The following is a 25,589-nucleotide window of genomic DNA, read 5'->3' as shown; positions in this document are numbered from 1 at the left end:
GCTTTTCTGCCTTTTGGGGCACTTATTAAACACCCAACTGTTTGTGCTGTTCATGTGAATAAAGAATATTGATTTTTTTCCTTTGTTTCTTAATATAACAATCCGTACTTACTAATTGCCTAAATTGGTACCCACGTACCGGCTTAATATCAAGAAATGTCAGCTTCATGCGCTGACCTTTCGGCGATCTTGCTGTGCTTATTAAGAAAGGCACGTATTAGCAACTTCATTTTCTCAGAATAGCAGCTGAAGTAAAAATGCAGCATCTGTAAGAGGGTACAAATCCAATTAGACCAATCTAAGAGAGTACTTTAAAAAAAAAAAAAAAAAGTGACCCTAGTTCCCGAGCCAGACTATTTAAGGCCAGCATGCCCCAAGTCACCCACTGACTGCTTCACAGAAGGAAAAGCTCCTTTTACTGCGGGGCCTCTTTTTGCTCCCCAAATGAGACAGAAGCAGTGCCCTTTCTTACACTGTTCTCCAAGATTGCATGCTTCTAGTACACAGTATACAGAAAATGGTTTTGCTTGTGGTATTTCTTCCCACCGAAAGAAGTTTCAAAGGTTGTCATTTATTTAGTAAGTGACAATCCCTCATGACAAAAGGAGAGTTCCCTTTCATCCTCTGTCCCCAGGTTCCTTTTGATGGGCCACTGCTTTTGACTTGCAGGACGGCTGTTTTCGTGGGGCTGTTCATCACACAAAATTCTTCTTTTACAAGGAAAGCTGCTTCAATCTTTGCTTTTAGCCAGTCACCAGCCCTAGCAGTTGAATTTGCCCACGTACAAGCACTATAAGGGGAATGTTCAGTTTGACGACCACAACAGCTGCCTTCAGACATTTTGGTCCATCCAGGCTGGATCCTTGCAACAACATCCAAATTTAAGGATAGTAGCAAGAATGTCTGAGACTTAACCTGCATGGCATACTATATGTATGTGACCTAATAATCTCATTTTTAATCCAAAAAAGTAAAGGTGAGGGTATTAACTTTTGGTGCTTACAGGTTTGGTTTGTTTGTTTGTTTACTTTTGCAGATGTCTGCTCTTGTGTCTTAGAAAGTTTACATTATGTTAAGACTGAAAAAGAAGAAACGTAAAATCAGTCAGCCAGCAAGGAAATCAAGATGCAAGGAACTGAGAGAACTCGTGGAGGAATCTGATTACAGCCCTCCTGGTTCCCTGATTTGATCTGTGCTGGCATAGACAGCAATATTTGGCTCCTGAGCCATCCATCACAAGTCAGCCCGCCTCTGGGGAAATCTTATCTTCCTGGTGAAGATCACAGCCTTCAACTGCCCTGAGCAGCACGCCGAGAGCAGGGAACCCAGCTTGCAGTTTTTAATTTATCAGTGTATCACGATCCGTTGATTGAATGCTTGAAAGCGAACTCCTTTCAATGGGATCAAACATTAGAAGGCGCTGCTCTATCTGATGGGGTTCTCCTATGCAATTAGCACAGCAGAACAGGCGCAATGCTTTTGGCTCCTGAAATCTGTTTAACTTGTGGAACTATATATATATGGAAACAGTTTTATTTATTTTTAAGAGTTGAAGAGAAAGAGGAGAATTCTTTCCTCACAAACCTACAGCAAAGACCATCTTCTTCCCTTTACCTCTTACACTTCCTGTTGCAATTCCAGTTTAGGATACCATTTTACTTCTAATTTTATTCAACTGCTAATGAAAATAGCAATTACAAGTTTATTTTTGTCTTAGAACCTCTTCTAACGGTGTTTAACTCCTGCTAGTGGCATATTGTACTTTTGCCACCTTTTCACTGTGATATTCCATTTCTCATCAGTAGTACAGGGGATTTTATGACAGAACACTAGAATATCTGTCAGAAAACTCAGAGCAGGGACCTCTTTCCTCTGCCTCATGAATCACCTGGAGAAATTCCCCTGCCACGAGGTGGCATTCCCCTTTCTGCTCCTGGCTTCTTTCCAGCACAGTGGGCCCAGGCCAGGGCAGGACTCGAGGCGGTTCTTAGCGCAGGGCCCAGAGGCCTGTGAGGGAGGAATTCACCCCCAAAATCCTACCTCTGAGCCTTCCCTGCCCCTCTACATGGCTGCCGCTGCTCAGCCCCAGCTCTGGGCCCAGCATCTCTGTTTCTTCTGCTCTCCCCAGCCCTTGTTTTTCAATAAGCCAGGAGCTTCCGACCCCTCCATAAATTTCTCACTGAATGTTAGGATGGCACAAGAAAACACAAATTCTAACTAGTATGATTTTTGCAATAGCGGCCTGCTTTTTCAAAGTTCATAGTGACTCCTTGGCTTTATTGAGAGCAATGGATCAACGTTTATTAACATTGCATTAGAAAATAAATCTGTATGATTCAACCTGCCTGGTCATACGCAGTGGAAGCTCCATTATACAGAGCAGGAAAGTTCATGAGAAATGCTCAGCCTAGGAGGAAGATTCCCTTGAGAAGTCAAGTAAGTGTTTTTGTTTGGTCTGTGATGCTCCACCAGAACACTCTGAACCATAACAGAGAGCAAAGGGAAGGCTTTTTAAAGCAGTGATTCAGAACAGGAAAAGAGCATCCTGTCTATTATTCAACTTATAATAGTTTCACCAAACCCTATGAATATTCTTAACGTAATCTTGTGCTTACAAAGACACAATGTAATTTTGGCAGAGTCCAAACAATGTTCCTTTACCCAGCTGTCATTACCATGAACTTTCCCTACATTTTTTTTTTTCAGGTCACAGCAAATCCTCAGTAGCCTTCCTTTAAAAGAAACTCCTCATAAGCAATGGTCTTGTGCTTTGAGACACCAGAATGCCCCGAGCAAGAATTTCTAACATTTTTACACTAAAAACTATGCACTTTATTCATTTATTTATTTATGCTACTCAAAATAACCCATCTTAGTAAGAATTAAGCTATAAAACCAATGTGAAAATGAGCTGAACTCAGCTCTTGCTCTGTTCTGAGTTGCTATCAAATATATTCAGTTCTAGATATCCTCCCAGACTTTTTCTCAGTAATACTCTGTGTTTATAGTCATACAACAGCTATAGGAAATATTTTGGTCTTTAGGTCACCACCAGGTTTTTCTCTATTAGAGTAAGCAGAGGAACATTTTTCAGATAGGACTCAGAGAGATGAGCTTAGCCCAATGAGTCTTCAGCAATAAGCAGCCCAAGAGCTGCTGAAGAAAGAGGTGGAGAGGAGCACAACTTGTTTGCTGTCCCTCGCTTCGTCTCGCCATCACAGCACAGGGCTGGAAAATGCAAGCACCATGCTGGGTGCTTTGTGGAACCAGATCCTGCTATGCAAAACCTGACAGCACAGCATGGAACTTTCCTAGAACTGAAAAGTCAGGCACTCAAAAGTCAGGAAACACCAAAATGATGTGCCTGGCTTTAACCTCACCTTTAGAGAGAGAACATGTTGAATAATAATGTATTTTTAGCTACATTAAGACAAGCTCCGTATTCTACACAAACTTCCCTCCTCACAGCTCACTCTGTGGATGATTCAAACCCCTCGCTGTTGACAACACGGTAGATGTGCAGTGCTTTCTCTCCCCTCATTGTTGAACACACAGCTCTACACTTAGCGTTCTGCGTGCCATCCGTACCCAGCACTGAGGACAAAGCTGTTAAATTCCACAGTGATGTTACTCTGGCACTTTGCACCGCAGCCCCAGGACTTCACAATGATTCACAGGCTTTGCCAGCTCCCCGTAGGTTTCCTTGTTGCCATTTTACAAATGTATAGTGAGACTAAGTTAATTTCTTTCTGTGAATTTTGGGAACTCAGTATGAGATGTCACGTTGTATAGCACTTCTTACCTCAATGCACAGCTCTCACCTGTCTTCAGCAGCTGTTGTGAGCGCTAAGCACCCTCTGAATCAGGCCCCGGTCAGACAACGTGAGGTGCACGCAGCCGGAGATGCCCAGGGGGAGTACAGCAGTTCCCTGGGGCACCAGACCCCCACGCTAATGATTCAGCCACGTTTTTCTCCTCACTTTCCCCCTAACTATATGTCTCTAAATTCAACTAACGTGGCAAAGACAGCCATCCTGTTTAGTGAATCACCCAAATTCACCAAAGCTGGAAGCTGGAGGAGTACCATGGCTAAAGAATACACAAACAAGTAGCTGAACAGGAGAGAACTTCACAGTTGTGTGGTTGTCCAAGATGTCCCGTTCTTTCATACTCCAATGATCTTCTTCCTCCTGCTAAGGGTCCTGTACTGGTCATTAACTGAGGGAGGGTATGGGATGCACTCAAGGGAGGGGGGGGGAGAGGGGGGCTCTCAGGTACAAACTCCAGAGACACCATTGGCCAAAAGAAGCCTACGGGACATGGGTCCCCCATTTATCAAGTAAGTCATCTCGTCTCACAACACAGGAATTAAGAGGTCTGAAAACAAAAATATTGTAAGAACAAGCCCTATGGATTACAGCACAGATACTGAACAAAACGACATTACACAGTCTTTATCTCTCCAGCTGTCAGAACCCTTTGGTTAATTTCGAAGTAATTTTTATTTTTCTTGCAGATGTTGACATCTTACAATAGGCTGCTATTTCCCTGCAGCCAAAATACCAATTCTTGCTATTCAGCTGATTTTTCAGCAACTGGAAACTTGTTTTTGCCCTTCCAAAATAGGTTGTGTCTCTGTAAGAGTTACACACATTTGGATTAATATCACCTAACACTGTCAGGTTGCACGTGCACATATGTTCATTCATAACATAAATCTTTAAAAAAATCTAGCAGCTACTAGAAAATGAGAGGCAGTCACATTTTCTCAAATTTGGAGGCTATTTCTGAATACATAATTTGAATGTATATCCTACTCAAGGACTATTTTTAGGTTGTGACTTCAACAGTCATAACTGAATGTCTTTTCTTTCTTTTTTAATTTACATTTTGATAATACAACCTTCGTAATCTACCTGGTGATTGATGAATCAGGAAAGCAAAACTTTAGGTAATTTTTAACTATGCTAACAAAATCTCAGATCATTTCAAGATGAAAGTTCCTTATCCTTCCATCACTGCCCTGCTTTCAGAAGCACCTCAGTTGGTGGACCCATGTCCCATAGGCTTTTTTTATGAATTTTATATACACACACACATACATATATATGTATAAAGTTCTCTCCTGTTCAGCTACCCATTCATGTATCTTTAGCCATGGTACTCCTCCAGCTTCCACCTGGATAGAGCTACGGGTCTATTCTTTCAGAATGACGAGGTGCATTGATCTCACTCATCTTTTAATTTAGCACCTGAGGAGTAGATTTCTCAGGGGATTAGTTATAGGTTGTAAAATCCATTCACCAAATATCATATCTTACAGATCACAGTGCAGATGGGTAAAAACAGATTTTTTTTAACTGTTTCTGACCTCCCTCCCATTAAGCATCTCAAAGCATAACTATTAAATCCATTTAAATCCATTTAAAAACATGGCTCCCTCTTGACATTTGAAATCTGTTTGGAGCAATGGCAACCAAATGGAATCGTGGATCGCACACCTAGGGGCTTCAACCTGTTCTTCAAGGAACAAGGATCCGTTCACAGAGAAACATCTAAAGTCTAATCACTTAATCTGGATCCACCATCTTGATATGCTCAGATGGTAATTTTTCAGATGTGCTAAGTGCTCTACACACCCATGGAAATCATTAGGAGTTCAGGTGGGTTTAACTTGGAAATTTGTCTCCAATGACTTCCAGACAGGCAAGCCACGGTGTTTAGCCTCTGTATTGATTTGAGCTGATGGTGGGCATTAGCAAGAGCCAAAGCCTTTCTGATTTAAGGAGTTCTGGCTCTAGTGCATGTCTGTGACCTGTGCCGGTGCTCACCGAGGCCATCCCTCCCCCAGTGAAGCGCAAGCTCCTTTCACAGCCTGACACTGGATACACAGATTTCAGAAGTGGCCTCAGAGTTTGGATTCATGGTTTTGTAGCCCCACCTTGAGACACCTCAGGGCTGTTCTGCACAAGTTTGGAATATCCATACACTGCTGCTTGCAGGTGCTTCAATCCACCTTTTCTTTCTTTTCTACCACATTGATATCAGACGCCGCTGCAGCACACCATTTGCTGTAGATACTGCCAGAAGTGCTATTTGAACAAGTCAGCTGGAATTGTAAATGAAACTCAAATAAATTTGGGTTCAGTCCAGACCTACCTTTACAGAAACTGCTCTCTCCTGCATCCCTAGCAAAAAACATTACAGATTTTTTTCACACAGACCCAAAGCACACTGAAGTGGCTGGGCTGGTACCAAGAGTTTCTACAGTTTTAGAAACCAACTCAAAACATACTAACTGAAGCAAGCACTCACAGAGATGTTTAGGGCTTCAGTCAATGTAAGTCACATTTATAGTTTTCAGTTAATGTAAGTCACATCTGCTATTCTCACAGGTAATTTTCTCTAGCTGCATTTCCTCTCTTGGGCCCTGAAGACTCCATTTCAGGCTCCTTTCCAGCTGCTCTTTCCAGCAGCGCATAAAAACCATTATCATTGAGTTACAGCACAGGGAATAAAAGACCAGCTCACAGCTTCCCAGTCATAACTAAAATCAACCTACTTTTTTTTTTTTTTTTTTTTTTTTTTTTTTTTTCCAACTCTGTCAGTCATACAGTTGCACAGTTCTTGAAGATTTTTCGTTCTGGCTCTGTATTGAACTCCTGTTTCTCAGTGATGCAGAAATACCTTGAGTAAAAATTCTAACATGCTCCAGAGTAAAGCCATTTTCTAATACTGTTTTAGAAGCAAGGAAAGCTCTAAAACAGCTGAAATCAACCGTACATTATAACATAGTTCCTAGATACAACTGAATTGCTGTGAAATTCATAAAATCCCACCACACTCTTCTGTTGACAAAGGCTATTTTATCTAACTACATACGATATGCTGAAAGAGCATTCATTTAGTATTATTCATTGGGTGATACTATAGCATTTTTTTTTCTTTACTCTCTTAAAAAAAGTTTCCAATTCTTCCCAAACGTGAGGGAAAATGTGGTTTGGGTTTATAATTATGTAATAAATACTCAGTCACCCTGTCCCAGACAGTACAGAGGTATCTTGGAGCCAAATGACCTGCAATAAGGTACAGCGTAAGTACAGAAACCACTGTGTACTCATCTGATGACAATATCTGACATCTTCTACACCCTGCACATATTATTCTCATGATAAACTGGATTCAGTGGGAATTCATTTAAAAATCTCAAAGACTTTGCTAGTTTTATAGACATGAAATCAATTAATCTAACACTGAAAACCAGTAATCTCTGTACTGGATGCAAAGATCCTTTCAAGTACTTTTAGTAATACTATGAAATATTCAATACCTGAGAAACAGAGACCACAATCACTGCTGATATGACCTGAAGCTGGAATTGCAGGATAAAGTTCTTCGTTCTTAACTGCTTTAAAATATTCAAAATAAATGCTATATATTAAATATTAGCCCACCTGAATCCAATATTTTAAAAAATGTGTACATTGAACAATATGTGAGATGTCTTCTCTTAAGAAAAGAGTTGAAAATACACAGCTAGATAAACATGCATAGACTTTTTCAACATCCCTGAATAAAAGAAGCTACTTGTAAGTGCATGGTGCAACATTACTGTTAACTTTTTGGATACTTTCAGTCCCAAGAGCTATTACAGCATCTACAATACAGTTGCAATAAAATGAAAACACTATTTTTTAAAAAAATCTTGTCTGTTTAAACAATCTTGTCTGTTTTAATTTGAATAACTAAAATGTCGATTGCAAGGATTTCAACGTGTGACCAGTTCTGCAGTCACTGTTCAAATACAGGCGTTGTATGATTGTCCTGAACAGGGCCCAGAGCTCGCCATCCTCCTAAAGCACTTTGTGGTTGCTCACACCCTTTTGCCAAGTGGCAATCATACCATTCCTGTTGTATTCCTCATGGTCCTCCAAGTTGTGGCTCCATTGATGGTTTTTCTATTCTCATTTTTCACAGGCCTCTGAAAGAAGTTCTTAATTCACAAACAAGATGCAGGAGGATTACTGCAGCTCAGCCAGCTCTCTGAGCCCTCAAACCAGTACAGAAGTGCCAGAGTATACATGTGCAGCGCCAAGCCTCTAAAGAACTCCATTTGGGTCCATACAGAAAATCTGCAATAAAATCTGTGCACAGACACCATTAAGACTCTTGTAGGACAAAGGGTTAAATAGCTGTCTTTACAGAAGACGTTATTCAGCTAAATCATCTCACTGCACTTATTTCTGACATTAATAGTATTTAACATTTTTCACGTAGAGTCATATTTTACCTATGTCCTCAAGAAGCATAAAACGTAAACAGTAAATTAGTCTAAATGCTGTCTTGTCTGGGCATGGATATAGCATAAGCCTCTCTATCTCCTTCTCTCCTCATTCCCCGCCAAGACATCTTAAAGCTGTGCCAAGATATCTAGGTTACTGAATCTTAGATAAACTGCCTGATAGATATTGTTCCCTGTGGATTTTGGACCCATTAACAGGACAAATGATCTGCAATTAACCCACTCAGAGGCCTTTATGGGGCGGGAGGAAGAGAGGGAAAGGGGCGACAAGGGGAAGAAAAACTTAATAAGGTAATTTTAATGCCTTTATTGTTATTTTCTTTTTAATGGTGTGTTTTTCCATGCAGGTAGAGTGTCTTAAGCATAGCTGGAACTGACCTTTTGTTCGGGCTCTTAATACTCGGATAAACTGACAAACAGCTCTGTGATCCTGAGACACAGCATGCAGTGGTACCGTGCACAAATACACGTGTACTATTCCTATGATCCCGCAGGTGTAGCTGTGCTTGTGTATACATAATTCCCGGTCACAAATAAAAAACAGGTCTGCAAAATTTCACAGGCATGACCTCACTGCCTCAGTACATGGAGAAATTCAGATGCTACCTTTGTGTTTTATATTCCTCATACTTAGCTTTTATTATTTAAATCCTGTTTACTACATTTTACTCACATCACTTAATTGCTTATAAGCATGTCGAGAGGGTGCTCGGGCCCTGGAACAGGCTCCCCAGGGAAGTGGTCACAGCACCAAGCTGCAGGGGTTCAAGAAGCGTTTGGACAATATTTTCAGACACAGGGTCTGAGATCTGATTTTATTTTTATTTTTTTGGGTGGTCCTTTGGGGACCCAGGAGTTGGACTCAACAATCCCTGTTAGTTCCTTCCAACTCAGATATTCTATGAATCTATGTAACTATTACGTGTATTTTCTCTTTGTGTATTTTTATGCCCAGATTATTCTCTGGAAGTGTTCTACTTTAACTGAATCATAGATTTATCCACACTTATCTACCACCAACCAGTTTTTCATTCATGTAATCTTGGAACCTTTTCTTCTTACATTTCTAAAACCTCTATCATTAACTCAGCTTCTTCCATGCTAAACTACTTCTGCTACCAACGTCCTTTCTATCCCGTTTGCTTTTAATAACAGTATTGAATGGCCCAGTGAAAGAGAGAGACAGGGAAAAAGAGAGAGAGTGACCTTATTAGTGTTAGGTCACCTCTTTGAATCAAACAGAGAGAAAACGTGAACCTTTAAGATCTCATGCCGGGCAGGTGTCCTGGCTACCATGCAGTTTGCCATTCTGGGATCATTCTCAGAAAAAGCCCCTTCCTAGTGGAAGTTTGCTTAAACCACGTGCGTTTCTCATGAAAAGCCTTAGTCAGACAACACAGCATTTCCAAACAGCAAAGTGTTGAAAACCTTCTGTTCAGCTGTGGTTACCATGGATAAGGATGCAAATCGCTCATATGTAAAAAAAAACATATAGATTATCCAGCTCTCCTTTCACTTTGCCTGCCACATTTTTCACTCCTGTAAGGGAATAATAAAGACTCAGCTCCAGCAATTAAGGACATGCTAAACGTTAATGTTATTCACTGTGCTGAAATTTTCAGATCTGTAATTCCCAATGCCATCCTCCCATATAGTCTCACATTCACCTCCAGACACATTGCCAATGGAGAGCTGATACTCTCACCTCCTAGCGACCATTCAGTGTCTTTACTAGTCTAGAACCCCTTACCAAAAAGATATAAATATGTCCTTACAGAAATAACTTACTGATGCACTCTTCTATTCTTTTTTCAAAAGTGTCAAATCCTAAAGTCTTGTCAAAGCCCTGCAGCATCCCCGACTTCAAGAATGGAGTTTCATTTTTTTTTTTCTAGCCTTTCTAGTAATTTTCACAACTGGTTTACACGCTTCAGGATTTCTTTTTCCACAGTTCTGAAATCCATGGAAAACACCAGAATGAAAACCGCAATCAAAACAACCTCATAAAGGCTGTTAGGCCTAAGCATGGATGCTTAATTTATTATACAGACTATTAAAAACCTTGGCACTGAGAAATGTCTTGAGAAAAAGACTGTGAACCGGCAAGTAACCTGCATGTGTCATAACATATTTATGCTGTAATTCTGTTATTCATCTAATTTACACACAGACTGAAGGCTTGCAGTTTTTACCCATGTCATTAATCAAACTCATTTTATGTAATCCTACTGACTTCAATCTGTCTGTTCCCAGAGCTTTGAAACAGGTCTGTGTATCCTTCCTAGGTGCAGCCTACTATAAAACCATAAAATACAGCCAGGCAGGGAATACTTCAGACTTGCCAGACCTGAGAACTGCTGCTGGAGTTATTTCCAAATGCCCCATTCACCTACCAATTGACTTTTTACTCTTTTCTTGACGCCTTACTCCTGCCTTTCCTAACCTTGTGTACTCAAGGATTTCTTCCCGGCTTTACTGAAAGCCCTTTCTCTCTTGATTTTTCACATTGCTTCACATGCATTTGAACAAATGTTATTATTTTGCTAATCCCCTGCACAAAGTGGCTACAAGAATTTTAATTTCCTTTTAAAATCTGCATAGAAATTGACCATAAATTCAGGGGAGCTATGCAAATCATTTGTTGCAGGGCTGCAATGACTTCCAATAATACCCCTATTTTGTATTTTGACGAACAACTTGTTCTCTCGGTGTGCCTGCCATTTGCTCCTTTCTTACCTTCGGTTGTTTTGCAGTTCCCTGCTAATTCAAATGACCTTTTTCCTTGTTCCTACTACTAGCTTTTAAAGCCAGATGGTTTGCATAACCCATGAGAATATACTAATTTATGTTTCAGTGCTTTCATTTCTCATCTTGTCCTTTTCATATAATGCCTTTCTCCCCTTTTTTTGCTTCTATCCTCTCAGTGCTCAGATTTCTTTCTGAATCGTTTAAATTGATTTCCTGAGGTAAAGAACATTTGGCTTAAAGGGACCTTTTGGGTTCATGAAACCACTCCCAGGCAAGACATAAGCAAGCATGTAACAGACCTCAAGGACAGAAATGCTTCAAAACATCACCCATCCCTTTTCCAAACCTTGGGCCAGCACCCAGTGTCCATATATTTTTTTTGAAACTTCTGTTTTCTGAATCCAATATTGCTCTTGTTTGCAGCCAAGATGCCAGCCTTAACCACCCAGCAAAGGAGGGGACTTTGCACTAAGCTCTAGAAACCATGACTCTTCCCTAGCATAGATGCTGACACTTTTCCCTGAGTAAAACAGAATTACAGGAGTCTGCAACTGTTCATCAGGGCTCCAGGAACCGTACGTGCCCCATTTGGCCCCTGCAGACCTCCACACAGCCCTGTACCCAGAGCCTGGGCTAAGGCTCACCCCTGGCCCACCAGACTTGGCCTTACCACCTCATGGCTGGTCCCATTGTAGTAGCTGGGTGCTGTGTGTTGACCCTGATCCAGCTGCCACTTTTGTGAGCAAGAAAGAAGAGGTGGTGGGAAAGTGGCTGCGGGAAGTCCTTTAGCCACCCCATGATTTTCCAGGATCAGCTTGTTCTGTGGGCTTCCTTTAAATAATTTTCTGGTCTATGGCAAAGGCACTTCATGTATTACAAATTTTAATCCTTTGAAGTACCTTTGAGTGTGTCTGTCATGACTCGGACTAAAGTCAGGGATGAAGTTTGTCAGGGAGTAGAGAGCTGTTTACCTCAAGTATGAAGAAGATTGGAAGAATCTGAACTTCAGCAGCAAGAGAGGAATTAAGCAGATAGATGTTGGGGTGACAGAGGGGGCTGGGACCCAGCCATCCCTCACAGTAGCATGGAGCTGTGTGTCCTGGCCAACCACAGATCTCCTGTCAGCAAGCACGGCAGCTGTGCTATTTCAGCCCGGGGACTGCAAATTGCTGCGTTGAGGACTCAGTATATGACACTGAGAGTCTGTGAATGAAGAGGCAGTCAATCATAGAAAAATCATAGAATTAGTAAGGTTGGAAGAGACCTCTAAGATCATCTGGTCCAACCATCACCCTACTACTGATGTCACCCACTAAACCATGTCCCTAAGCACCACATCCAACCTTTCCTTGAACACCCCCAGGGACGGTGACACTACCATCTCCCTGGGCAACCTGTCCCAATGCCTGACTGCTCTTTCTGAGAAGAAAGGTCTCCTCAACCTGAACCTCCCCTGGCGCAACTTGAGGCGATTCCCTCTGGTCATATCACTAGTTACCTGTTACTAGTTACTAGTTACACCTTCCTTTCAGGTAGCTGTAGAGAGCCATAAGGTGTCCCCTGAGCCTCCTCTTCTCCAGACTAAACAACCCCAGCTCTCTCAGTTCTGTGTTTGTGCCTGAGCCTGCTGCTCCCTCCCAAAGGTGGACCCAGTGCTCCCAGTCCCAGAGAGAGCTGGGGATGGGGGTGAGAGGTGGAGGATGAGGGTAGCACAAGTGCCTCAAGTGCTGGAGGTGCTGGCCTGAGGCCTCACAAGGTCGTGCAGCACAGCAAGTACTTTTCTGTGGACAAACCCTAAGGTAAATAAATGACTACTGAGGAGGCCACAGGGAGAATCCACCCACCTAGCAGATTTTCTAGGACAAAACTTTGACACGGGCTGCACTGGCTTTACATGAGTGAGGCAGTCGCACTGAATAACCCCCCCCCCCCCCCCCCCATCTCCAACGCCCCACGCTCGGCCATCTTCGCGGGGACTTCAGGCGGGAAGGCTCCGGTGCCTCACACCCGGGGGAGACTCAGAACCCCCCGGGGGTCGGGGGCAGCCCCATGTCCCCTCCCGGTTCTCCCCGCGGGTCCGGGCGCCCCCGGGCGGGGAAGGAGGGAGCCAGGAGCGGGCAGCAGGCAGCGGGGAGGCGGCGCCGCCGAGCGGGAAGGGGCAGCCCCCCGCCTCCGCCGGGCGGGCCGGGGCGGAGCGGAGCGGAGCCGGCTCGGCGGCGGTCGCTGTCCTGGGTGTTGAACCGGCTGCGGGAGGAGGCGAAAGGGAAAGCGGGCGGTATGGAGTGAGGGGGCCGGCGGCGGCGGGCAAGGAAGCGGAGGGGCGGCAGTCTGCGATGGGCCAGGCATGATGGGGGCGCTCGGCTCCGTCCTCCCTCTGCTGCTGCTGCTGCTGCTGCTGCTGGTGCTGCTGCAGGTCGTCGCCGCCGCCGCCCCGCGCAGCCAGCCGCCCTCCGCCGGCGAGGCGCGGATCGGTGAGTGGGGAGCGGGGCGGGGGGCGCGGAGGGCTGGCGGGCGGCGGGGCCGCGCCGTCCCCTCCTGCCCTCGGGAGCTGCCGGCCTCACACGGGCGGCCGCGCCCGTCCTCCGCTCACCTCACGGCCACCGGCATCCTCACCTCACCACCGGGCTCCCCGACTCCCTCACGGCTCTCCCGCCCGTCCCAGGGCCTGCCCCGGGGGGGGGGACGAGGCTCTTGGGGACGGCTCCGTGGAGGTGGGCTCCCCTCAGCGCTGCTAACTTCCACCGAGGCAAGCCCAAGGCCCCTGAAGTAGAGGTGGTGCAGTGGGGAGGCAGCCAGCCTCGAAGCGTTTGACCCTCGCCCCAGATGAGGGGTTTCAGCCCTCATAACTGGAAGACGCAGGAGAGCCCTAGGCCACATCCCCCTCCCCCCCCCTCCCCCCGGCTTTTGGGGGTGACCACCCCTCAGTCGTTCTGCTGGAGGTGGGAATCAGCAGGGTTGAGGTGCTTAAGGCTGGTTTAGAGGTGTCTAAAAATACCCGGTCCAGCCCCATGAAGACCATTAAGCAGCCTCCTTCCGCTGAGATGTTCCCAGACAAACCCCTTCCTCTTTTAGAGGACACCTTCTGGAATTAACATCTTGAGGAAAAATCCCCACCTGCTAAAATTCTCCTCATGAGCAAAGAGGGGTCCTGAAAACAAACTCCGTGTGTTCAGGGTCGATGCTGTTCTCCCCTGTGACCCTCCCAGGCAGTCAGCCCTCCCCTTGCACTGAGGCACTAGTAACTGCTCACCAGAATTGTCTCCAACGAAACGTGTTAATACAGTCAGTCTCACTTCACTTGCAGTATCTTCCCCAAACTCACCTTAAACCAAGAAGGTTGTAACTTGTTTTTTTTGTCCCAGTTTAAGAGCTACCTAGAGTAGTTTTGGAGATCAGAGAGTGAAAGCTAAACTAGCTGTCTCTAAGAAATCTTTTCTTCATAAGACAAAATACAAAATGACTTTCAGTAACTAAGCAAGCCTTTCACAAAAGTATCCTCACGTATGCTCTGTCTATTAAGGAAGAATTAAAATCAGCTGACCTTTTTATTTTTTATTTTTAAACGAGGCTTCAGTCAAATGGCAATAAAAATGAGCTATTAAATGCCTGCTCTAGTGAAGGTGGTGATGCAAGGTTTTAAGCAGAAACATTTTGGACTGGATATACCCCTCCCTTCCTTCTCTCTCCTGGTTGCTATAGATATAGACTGTTTCTCCTAATCTTCTGGGGAGAAAGCTTGCATAAAAATACTGAAAGAGCTGCAATTTTTATGTTTAATAATAACATGCTGGGTATGCATCGTGCTTTCAAACTAGCCAGATTTTGATTCACTCTCCCTAAACATGAACTGCCAATCTGGGTCACAAAATATTTTTCAGTGTGTTGTAGCTACAAAGCAATGTTTGTGTGTTTGTCACTTCCCTGTAGCTTCCCGGCGCTTCTGCCTCGGCAAGGATGCCTGCCAGCCTGTAAAGGCTGTCCTTGGTGGAAGGGAGTGGGGGCAGAGCAGGCTGCATTTACACAGTGAGTCCGGTGGTCTAGGAGGTATGGTTCAGAGATCTGTCTATAGCAGCGAAGCAAGTTCCACCTCTCTACTTCTGACTGGGATGGGGAAATCACTGATATCTCACAGCTCTGAAAGAGGGGGAAGGGTTTATTGCATTTGACAAGATCCAGGAAAATGTTTACATTGCTGAAACTGAAACAGTTTTAGCTGTCCCTTCTTCTGGAGTTCCTTTCTTTCTTTTATTGAACAGTGTTACAAATCTTAGTAATCTCAAGTTCAAACTATCTATTATAGTCGATTCTGTACAATTGCAGACTACAATTTTTAGGCACAAAGAAGAGATGCAGAAGAAATTTTACAAGGTATCTGAGTCTGGGGATTATTTGTGGTTATAGGTGGAAGATACCCATTTAGTTTCTTCTTGGACAGTCCCATTTTCTTTAACTGAAAATTGAACACAGATGCATTATAAAACCTCTATAACACATGCTGAAAACTGCCTTAAAAGCCATGTAATTACAGAAACAGTTTTTATATTAATTTGTTTCTATTAAGTGTTTCAGAAAGTCTTCCTAAAAGCCGATTCTGAAGTAGAAGTTTATGACCTTTACTATTTTATGGGATGTTTTCATCTTATTTCATTCTTTTTGTCTTTTTTTCCTCATCTTTTCTCTGTGCTTTGCATCATGGTATTCATCTCCAAATGGTGATCTGTTTCTTTTGTCACAAACTTGTTTAAGAAATTTGAAGTTTTAAAGTCATAATTAAATAAAATAATGTATCTTTGGATTTGTGCTTCTTCTGCCTGTATAATTCATGAGACTTTGTAGATTGTTCCTGTGGGAAGGTGTTTTTATAAGATGCTATTCTCAACAAGAGCACATATTGTCTTCTGCTTCTTCCATTTCTTGACATTTATAGTAGTTTTTAAAATGTGAACAAATAAGGAAAAGTATGGCCCTTCTCTCTCTGTCTCTTGCCCAGGTTTAGCCGAGGAAAGATAATATCTTTCCACAACAAAAAATACACTGAGTACATTTTAGTGTTCATTAGTCTTTGGTGAAACAGCAGGACTGGGAATTTAATATTCTAAATTAATCTTTATTTGTTTATAAAACAGAATCAATTTGAGATTGTGGAACTTTTTAAAAAGTGTTTTACAAAGTAATCTTCTGTAAACAATCTATCCCAATTACACTTGCTAAATTCTTCAGACTTGGGTTATTCTGCTCCTGTAATGATGACTGTACAGATTTTTTTTCTATAAGTAACTTTCTTAATGATTATGCTGAGGAAGAAGTTAAACTTAAAATGTCTTCCAACAAACACAAAGCAGTTACTTCAGTAAAAATGTGGCTCCACTGAATAAAGTATTGTCATACAGTTGTGCAGCCTTTTTAGTAGATACAGCTATTCAGAAAGTAGCCATGGTGTTTGATTTTCGTATTAGATATGCTGGGTGAGGTAGAGAACAAAGTAAACTGTGAACATTGCTTATCAAATTATTTTATTAGTCCTAAAATACTTTATAGTAGAAGTCATTCTGATATATACTGGTAAAGAGATTAAGTGTGGGCATGCTGCAATGTATTTGCATTGACCTCTACTGTGTAAAACAATGCGTATAACCTTCAGTGAATACGAGTATAACTTGGCAATAGAAAATAATCCTTTGTGCTGCTCATCATCCTGATTATTTTTTTAATCTGAAGTTTTAATCTGAAGTTTCTTCTTAAATGAGTACATTAACATGCTGTGGAAATTTCTAGAAGCAATAGTTCCATGCACCATGTAAGAAGTTCCTTCAAAATTGTATTCAAATCATCGCTTGCAAATTTCTGCAAGTCGAAAGCCTGTGATTTTAATTTTTAACTAACAAAAAGACAAGTTGGTCAAATTTCAGCTTATAAACATGTAAGATTCTTTCGAATCCATAGCTGTGAGTGCGTTACATTTCATTAGCATTTAAATGTGGTTAACTTTGCTCAAAGACTTTTATATAATGTTGCATGTAAATTGTAGGACTTCCAAAAAGTGCAATGTGAATGTTTAACGGTGGAAAGAAATAATTTCAGCATAGGTTAGGAATTTCCTGTTGAACGGAAGTAAGAAATAAGAAGAGCGGGGTTTTCATTTACCATTGGTGGAAAAAATTTCTTCAGTGTGAATTCTTACATTACAGGAGGATGAAGTAAATAGTAGGACAAATAAAAAAACAGAAAACCTTTGGTTTTGAGTTAGTGCTTTAAATATGATGCAAAGGATGTCATAAAAGAGAGCCTTTGCCTGTGGCTATTTCCTGGGGAATAGCAAAAAGGTGGATCTTGGTTTAGTTCTTGTTGGGTGGATGTTACCATGACAAAATGAATGTAACTATTGTTCTCATTTCTCATTGCCAACTATCTTGGAGAGCCATGACTGAAACTAGACTTAAATTTTGCTTCCTGCAGCAACTTTGAGCTGAGCTGAAGCTCACTGAAGTCAATGTCAGCCTTCCCATTGACTTCCACAGTGTTTGGATCAAAATTCCAGTTGAGTCTTGCAGCAACTGGCTGAGAAAGTAGGGGAATTAGTGTTACCATCTGTTCAGCAGATAGAATCGCTTGACTTTGCCATGACAGTTAGAGTAATTTGGGGCTTCTCATAGGCACAGAGTTATTTTGATATAGCATTACTTTGATATAATTATTAATGATATGTAATTTATGATAATGATAGGAAACAATCGTCCTAAGACAGTGTTATATACTCATAATGTGAAGGATTCAACATAAGAAGTTTTCCTTCATCAAAAGTATTTATTTACTTTCTTGCATTCTAGAAATGTTTCTAAGTAAGCAGTCATGTCAAAAAGCAATAATGTCTAGCTTGAAATCAAGGTATGTGTATCTGCTAGTTCCATTGAAAAGGAGATAAGAATATGCATGGATGTTTTTGGCATCAGGTTATGACTGTTCTACACTATCCTTTTCAACGTGAAACATATTGTCCACACCTTCTTTTACTGTCATCTGACTTGTATTTGTTGAGAGGTTCAAATAGGAAGAGAATTAAATTGTTTATGGGTAAAAGGAAGTCATCGCAGGGTGTTCTGGAGGTTGTTCATAGGACGGGATTTCTAGAGAGGTTTTCTTCTTTTACCTGCTTACCTGATTGAGAGAAAACAGACAAAGTTCTGGAAATACAAGCTGCTTTCTGCTTCACACCTGAGCATACCTCAACATTTCTCTGTGTTGTTTGGTGAAGTAAAATAATATTTCTACTTATCTTCTTTTTTTTTTTTTTTTTTTTTTTTTTTTTTTTTTTTTTTTAAAATAACAGACCCCAAAACTTCAACATACTGCACCATCATCATGCCATGCCATCAGTCAGTCCACCAAGAGGAAATGAGGTTACTCCTATCTGTTAGATCCTGCAATACTCAGGCAGTTCTGCTAACAGCAAAGGGTACTTAATGTTGACACGTTGATGATAAATAAGCAGTTGCCCGTGAACTTTGTCACGGTGAACAGCAATGTTTTTAAACATCAGTGTGGAGAGACTGCCCTTAGTGAGAAAGGGGCAACCGTAGTCCCTGAAAGAAGTGGAGGCCACTGATAAGTGGGGAGCTGAGGTTCATTGATCAGGTTTACATTGTCTGGAAATAGAGTATAAGAGTTTTGGCCTTATTGTAAGCCAAAAATTTCAAAAAATCTCTGAAGGTACTCTTAATCAGGATATTTAAGGCCTTGCTAAAATCCGTGTTAGTATTTACAAGCAGATTTAGGAGGGCATCCAATGAAGACTGAAGGAAAGATCAACCTGGTCCTGGTGATAACACTGGAAAAGGATGGAAAGCATCCAAGAGGGAAAGGCCACTGCTAATCTCCATTGAAGACAGGATGCTGACTGAGCTGGATGTATCTTTGGTCAGGTTCAGCATGGTCATTCTTGATAAATTTAGGAAGTTAAGTAATGTTGTTGCTGGTGAAAGGGCTTTATATTTGCAGATGAAGAATAAGCATGTGAAGATGCAGAAGAAGAGACAAACTGCATGTTTGCAGGGGAGCAATCAGAAGAGAGGCCAAGGAGTAGAGGCATTTGGGGAACGTGGATGTTTAAAAGGGGAAATGAGATATGAGGTGTTAAAGTAAATGCATTGGATTTGGAGGTCATGAATGGAGATTAGTGTGTTGTATAGACTCTACAAATAAGTAAACTGATGACTTGATGGGGTTACTCATTCTCCTAGAGGAGACAGTCAAATGCAGCAGCAAAATTGAGATGTTCAATGGGCCTGATGAAGGCATGAGAAAGTGAGGCAAGGTGACAGGAAGGAAAAGCAGAAACATCAGTTCATTCATTTAGGCCAAAACCATGGCCACAGGGGAATCACGTAATGTGTATAGACTGTGTAAAGTTGTCTGGGGATAGCAAAAAAGGATGTATTTCTCCTAACATGAGAGCTGGGATTCATCTCACTAAATGTACTTGTTTGAGCTAATCACTCCAGGTGCCTTTTAACCTAGATCTAATTTATACATTTCAATTTTTCTTTCCCAAATGTACATAGCTAACATGGGTCACATAAATATCTCCAAGAATGCTGCTATTCCTTTCCACTTGGTATTGTCTTGTGTAAGTTTCCCAGGACAGGGAGACTGTCTCAACTGCTGTAAATATCTATGTGGTTGCTATTGCGTTGTAACAATGCAAAAATCAGACACTCAGGTTATGCTTGGGGAAAGGCAAGCACATATGGGGACTCATTCACCTTTCTTCCCCCACTGAAGAGAGCCTAATGACAAAGCTTAAACTGAAGGTAGGTTGGTTGAGGATCACCTCCTGTGTTACTTCAAAACCACAGGCATGACTTTGAGACACGGAGGTCTCTCCAGTCAGCTGTTTAGGAATTGTTTGGCACTTTTGTCACATCAGAGACTGAAATGAATAATGCTGCTGAAGGACTTCACTATTCCTGGAAAAAATTTTCCTTGAGACAGTCACCTCTGGTAATTGTATACAGATAAAAGTGACCTCCAATTGGAATGAAAGAAATGAGCAGACTGGAGTGAGTGAGTAAAGGAAATAAAGCAGGTAAATGAGCAGGTAAATGGTCTGCAGGTAAGATGATGGGGGAGTGTGGTGGTGGGAGAGCTGAAGGAAGGCACTGTGGGACTTCCTAGTTTTAGACAGTCAAGAGAGAGCATGAAGGGCACGGAGGCTAATGTGTCTGTAGGATTACTGAGTTTTCCTATCTGAATTTTAGGGGCTTTGCTTTGAGGGGGGGTTGGGAGGACTCTATTTTTATCTCAACAATTTCACAGTGTCAATAACACACTATAGCATTCCCAATAACAGTAGGGCATTCAGAACAGCTGTGCTCATCAAAAACTTAGGGAACTTTTTTTCTGAAAAGATTAGCGAGGCTTAGCTTTATAGAATTTATTCCTTTTGAGTAGGAATTTTTGAGAAGTAAAGTAGCTTAGGAAATTACTGCATCCTATTTTTTTTCTAGAGTTTCTTTCAGCACAACATACTTGACAAGTACTAAACAGTCTGCTGATGCACAGCCTTTCTCAACTGATAGTTAGCACTTAACATTGCATACCTACTTTGCTTCAAACTAATAAGTTGATAAAACGAGCTATTTTAAGGTGTAAAAATCAGTAACTAGAAGTTTTATGGGAAGTACAGCTGGTTGTAGTGGGTGTAAGGTCTTTTCTTTCAGTCATAGCTTAACAGCACGCAATGATGGTTACATAAGCTTGAAATCAGAGCCAACAAGTACAAGGTAAAGCAGAAGGATGTACATGCCTCCCAAAATGTAATATGCTTTCAGATGCCCTCAGAGAAAATAATGCAAGTGAGACTGAGCACACATTACATAATGAACTTACAAAGTTCAACAAAAGGCAGGAACATCCACACACTGGTAAAAAACTTGTTTACTCTCCTCCCCATTCATCTCAGGCTTGCGGCTCAACACATTCTGCAAAATACCTTACCAAAATCAATCTTCGGTGCTGAAAGACTGATAGATATTCGGGATTTCTGGCACATCAACATTTTCTGTTCCCATTATTCTGCAGGAGATAATTACCTGTCTGTCTCTTGCTGTCCTAAAAGGGCTAAAGATATTCTTCCTTATTAACATTCTGCTCTGCGCCAAAGGGCTATCTTTCCCCTAAAACTTTCTAAAGGTGGTTAATACAATTCAGCCGAACTCGGAGCAGTTCTTTCTGACAATTGCTTTACTTGGAAGGTGAAGGTCTCATCCTCAGGCCTGATGATGAGTTTGTGTGTTAAGAAATGGTCTGTGTTTTTTCAACTATTACCAGGCAGCAGCTTTGCAATACAGAATATTTGGCAGTAGCAACTGTTTATGGTATTCCTGCCAGGAAACACTTGATCTTGCCTTTGGACAGGGTATTGGTTTTGCTGAAACAAAAAAAAAAAAAAAAAAAAAAAAGAAGAAGGAACCAAATCACAACCTTTTTTACAAGTTATAGCAGGGCTGATGTTAGTGCTGGTATCCTGAAACAGCAACAGGGAGGTGGGTTTGGGGATAGAACTGTTTTATGCTGATAGTGCCCCTGAATTCTCCATCGCATAAAACTTTGGGTTGTCCTTATAAAGGAGAGTCTCCTATTCACCTGAGCTCTCTGTCAGAAAGGATTTGGAAGTTAGATTTCATATTCTATTTACTCTTCAGATGTGAATTACAAATGTGGCAGCAAAGATGATAATCTGTGATTAATGGAGATAAATCTCCACCAAAGAATGTGAATGTTAATTCTATTTTCAAAGAATATGTACATTATGGTGTATTTCTCTTGCAGGATGATTTGTTATAATTTAAATTTAGATTGTGGAATACTTTATGTACTTTATATTGCAGCGTTATTTGCTATCTGATATGACAGATGTTAGGCTATCAAACATCTTCAGTGAGCTCTTACGCTTTTAATGCCCATTCCTTTTCTAGATTTGAGCACAGCTCAGTATTCCAGTATGGGGTTAGTGCAATGCCTTACTTACACTGGCAAAATATTGTACCCAGCTTCTTCTGTGTCCTGCCCTCATGTCTTCTCAGCTAAGCACTGTTTTCTACAGTCACGGCATCTCTGCATGGATTATAGCGACTGCTCCCATTTCTTGGAGGAGGCTGAAGTTACCAGACAATATCCTACTTCTTACTTATGTCCTAGAAGAAGAAAGAAAAGAGGAAGGAGGGGAAGTTGGGAATTAGGCATCTCTCATGGGTTTCTGGAAATAGATGAATATAATGAAGACAAGATCCCAAAGTAAATACCAGGCAAATGAATAAAGGCGACCACATCTTGGAGTTAGTGACATGGCTGACAGAACCCCAAAAATTCTTCACCAGAGTGTTTTCCTTTTAGATTTTTGATTTTGTTTGGTCTATATTTTAAAAATGTCTTTTAATTATTATTTTTAATTATTTTTGTAACCCTTAAAATCTGGGGTCCAGTTCTGCAATGTTCCCTTTCCTTGAAGGGAATGAAATTTCAGTATGAACTGAAATTGCAAAGATTTTAAAATACTCTTGTTAGCACTACCTATCTGAAGGTTTATTTTGGTTAACTAGGTCAGCTCATAGCTATGATTTATCAACATGCATTACATTCAGGGGATGGTTTCCATGGGCAAATTGCAGCAATAAAAATTGCTTATTCAAAATGAATGCAACAATAGTAAATACAAATTCTGAAGGAAAAAAAACACAAAGTTAACTATGATCTTCTGTGCCCTCTGTTATTTTCCATCTTCAGAGCGACAGAAAAATGAAATGATGTTCTTAGGAAGCAATTACACTTTTAGACAGGATAAAATTTATAATGCTATAATCAAACTGCATTTAAAAAGCAGAATGGGAAGGCTGTTTCAGTACTCTGCCTGTTTGGTTTTATGCCACCCTACCAGACAAAGATCTACAGTTGAGTTTTTTTTTTTTTTTTTTTTTTTTTTTTTCTTCCCTGTCCATTTGCTTTTGTTTCTCTGAGTAACACCTGCTCTATAGAGTTGGTAATCTGAAAGTAAATAACTGGGAAGGGAGGAGGAAATGGACACAGCACACAGGCTTGAGAATAAACAGCTGTCAAATGGCTGACATTTTAGAAAGCAGAGCACAGCTTTTATGAAGGATCTGATCCAGCTTGAATGGAGGATCTGATCACACCCAGTTGTCAAATTTTCCTAATTAAATAATTACCTGAGAGGATTTTAGAACAATACTTTATCATCTTGAGGTTGTGGAATGGTTTTTCTAGTTCAGCAGATAGGGAAGAGCTCTGAAATTTTCAGCTCCCCATTGCTGGGCTGGCTGTGCAGGGGACTGCTTTTTCTGAGCTTGCAATTTATGGAGGTTTATGTCATGCAATATGAGTTTTATATACAGACAGAGAAACTAAATCAAATAGGGGTGTGTGTAAACAGGGGGAGGGTCTCACATAAGCCTCAGCATGGAGGTGCCAGAACGTGAACTGAGGTGTACATGTGTTTGGCCACCTAACCCTTGTTTAACAGGGTGGGCTTCTTTTCATTACCTTTCTCTTTACCCATCCTGTATTAGGGTAATACTAACTGCCTTTCAGATGAGGGTTCATCACTGCATGAGAAGACTCCAGTCCCAACAGAAGTGTAACATCTAGCCTTTCATGAAGAGCCTCACAAGTTTTCCTGGAACTGTTCAGGTTTTGGTGTAAATGAGAACTGGTGCAGGTTCAGTTCCTTCTGACGTTGCTGGTTTTAGTCCACAGTTCCTGGATTTAAGGTGATTTAAGACATCAAATGTTTGAACAGGGCTTGCCTACAGCTGCTTTTATAGAATACGATTAGCTCTATTTAAGATAGAGTATTAGCAAATAAATATTTGAACAATGTCTTTCTAGCCAATTTTCCATCATTTCTTTTCCAGTCTGGAGGATAGCCTCCTTTCAGGAGTTCCCACATTTTCCAGCGGGTGAAGAATCTATCTACTGTGGTTTCTGTTGAGTGAAGACTCATTCTTACTTTTATTTTTTTTATCTTTTATTTTTTTCCTACCTTCCATTCCCTTCAGATTTATCAGCTGTGCTAACAGAGCTCTGTTTGACCAGCTTCACCATTGCTGTGTAACCTTTGGAAAGTCCTTCCCAGCTTGTAAAAAAAAAAAAAAGAAACCATTTGCTGTCTGCAAATGTGACACTTCCTGAATACACATTAGATAAAGTACATAACTTTCTTATAAAGTAGAGCTTCAGAAATTAATTATACAAATGTGTATAAATGAAAGCAACGAGTTCTGACAGAGACCTGGTGGGAAACACAAAAACAGAAAAAAAGGGGAAGAGAAAGTGTTAGGAATAAATAGCCTTTAAATGTGACAAGGTGGAAGGTGGCATAGTGTCATATCTCTGTTCTGCTGCAGTCCGTACACATCTCTTCTTCCTAGTCTTCGAAAGTAAAGAATCAGTAAACTAGCAGCTCTGTTGTAAAGAGATTAATTTCATTATGTACTTTCTCAACACTCGTTCATTCCACTGTATTTTACATGCTGTTTATGCGTACCTATTTTTAGTCACATTTCATTTGTGAATAATGCATCAGGTATTCTGATGATAGTTTTTTCGTGTCATATATCACCAGAGAGCTGTTTCTATAATAGTTTGTTACCTGAAAGCTATGATTAAGTCTGCCTGTTTAATTTTGGTTCTGATTGCCTATGCAAATACTTAGGCATATGCTTAACTATAGTGAAGGGCTCTTGTCACTTAGGAAATGGGACTGCTCCCCCCTTTTGCTTTCACTGTAGGTCACAAAGCAGTTTTGATTATACCTTGAATTTGTATATAATCAGGACTTTTTTTCATTTGTATTTGAGAACTTTAACAACATCCAAATTTCACACACTAAAAGAGGCTGTAATAACAAATTTCACAGTGCTGTCACCCGTGTGCATCTTTAGGGTTACTTAAAGAATTTGTGGTGTTTCCAGATGAGATAATTAGAGCAGGGTTTTTAAATTGAGAATGGATGCGGATTCCTCAAATTACTTTGAATCTGCTATTTGGAATGCCTTCTGCAATAACAATACTTTGTCTGTCATTTACTTTGTTCTTAATTGATATGGCACTCCACTTTAGGATGAGTTAGAAGCTTTGGTTTTCATTCTCCTCTGATGGGTAGGTATCTGGTGACATCTGGGATGGGCTGTAAAAACCTACATTTGAGAAGATGCAAATTAACTGAACATTTCTCTGAAGGAGGTTTAGTGCCAAAAATCCACTAACTGATGCTTTACAACTGCAAGAAACCTGAAGGAGTTTGTTTCTCCTCTTCCAAAGCTGATCCCCAGTATGCACATTGCCAACTCTCCCTCAAAAGAATGGCTTTAACTGGACCTTAAAGATCAAGGAGAGAACACCAGGTATCTTGTAGCTAGAGAGCAAATAAATATAAATTCCTGTGATAATCTCCAGATGAATGAATTTTGTATTCACTCTGCAATTTCTCAGTTCATATATTATCTATGTGTAGTTATTCTCCATA

The 25,589-nt window shown here is 41.2% G+C and overlaps 1 protein-coding gene across 1 annotated transcript in view; it reads left to right on the top strand.

Moving 5' to 3' along the window:
* The first annotated feature begins 13,217 nt into the window (after positions 1 to 13,217).
* The window catches only part of PTPRN2 (protein tyrosine phosphatase receptor type N2), a 641,705-nt gene continuing 629,333 nt past the window's right edge, over positions 13,218 to 25,589 (top strand). The window contains exon 1 of the mRNA XM_035319523.1: positions 13,218 to 13,521. Within this exon, the coding sequence (XP_035175414.1) occupies positions 13,395 to 13,521 (127 nt within the window). The 5' untranslated portion in view covers positions 13,218 to 13,394. The remainder of the gene's footprint in view (positions 13,522 to 25,589) is intronic.

The sequence above is a fragment of the Oxyura jamaicensis genome, chromosome 2, assembly GCF_011077185.1.
Source record: "Oxyura jamaicensis isolate SHBP4307 breed ruddy duck chromosome 2, BPBGC_Ojam_1.0, whole genome shotgun sequence".
NCBI classification, from domain to species: Eukaryota; Metazoa; Chordata; class Aves; order Anseriformes; family Anatidae; genus Oxyura; species Oxyura jamaicensis.
Note: the sequence above shows the minus strand (reverse complement) of the source record. Positions and strands in the feature narration are given on the sequence as shown.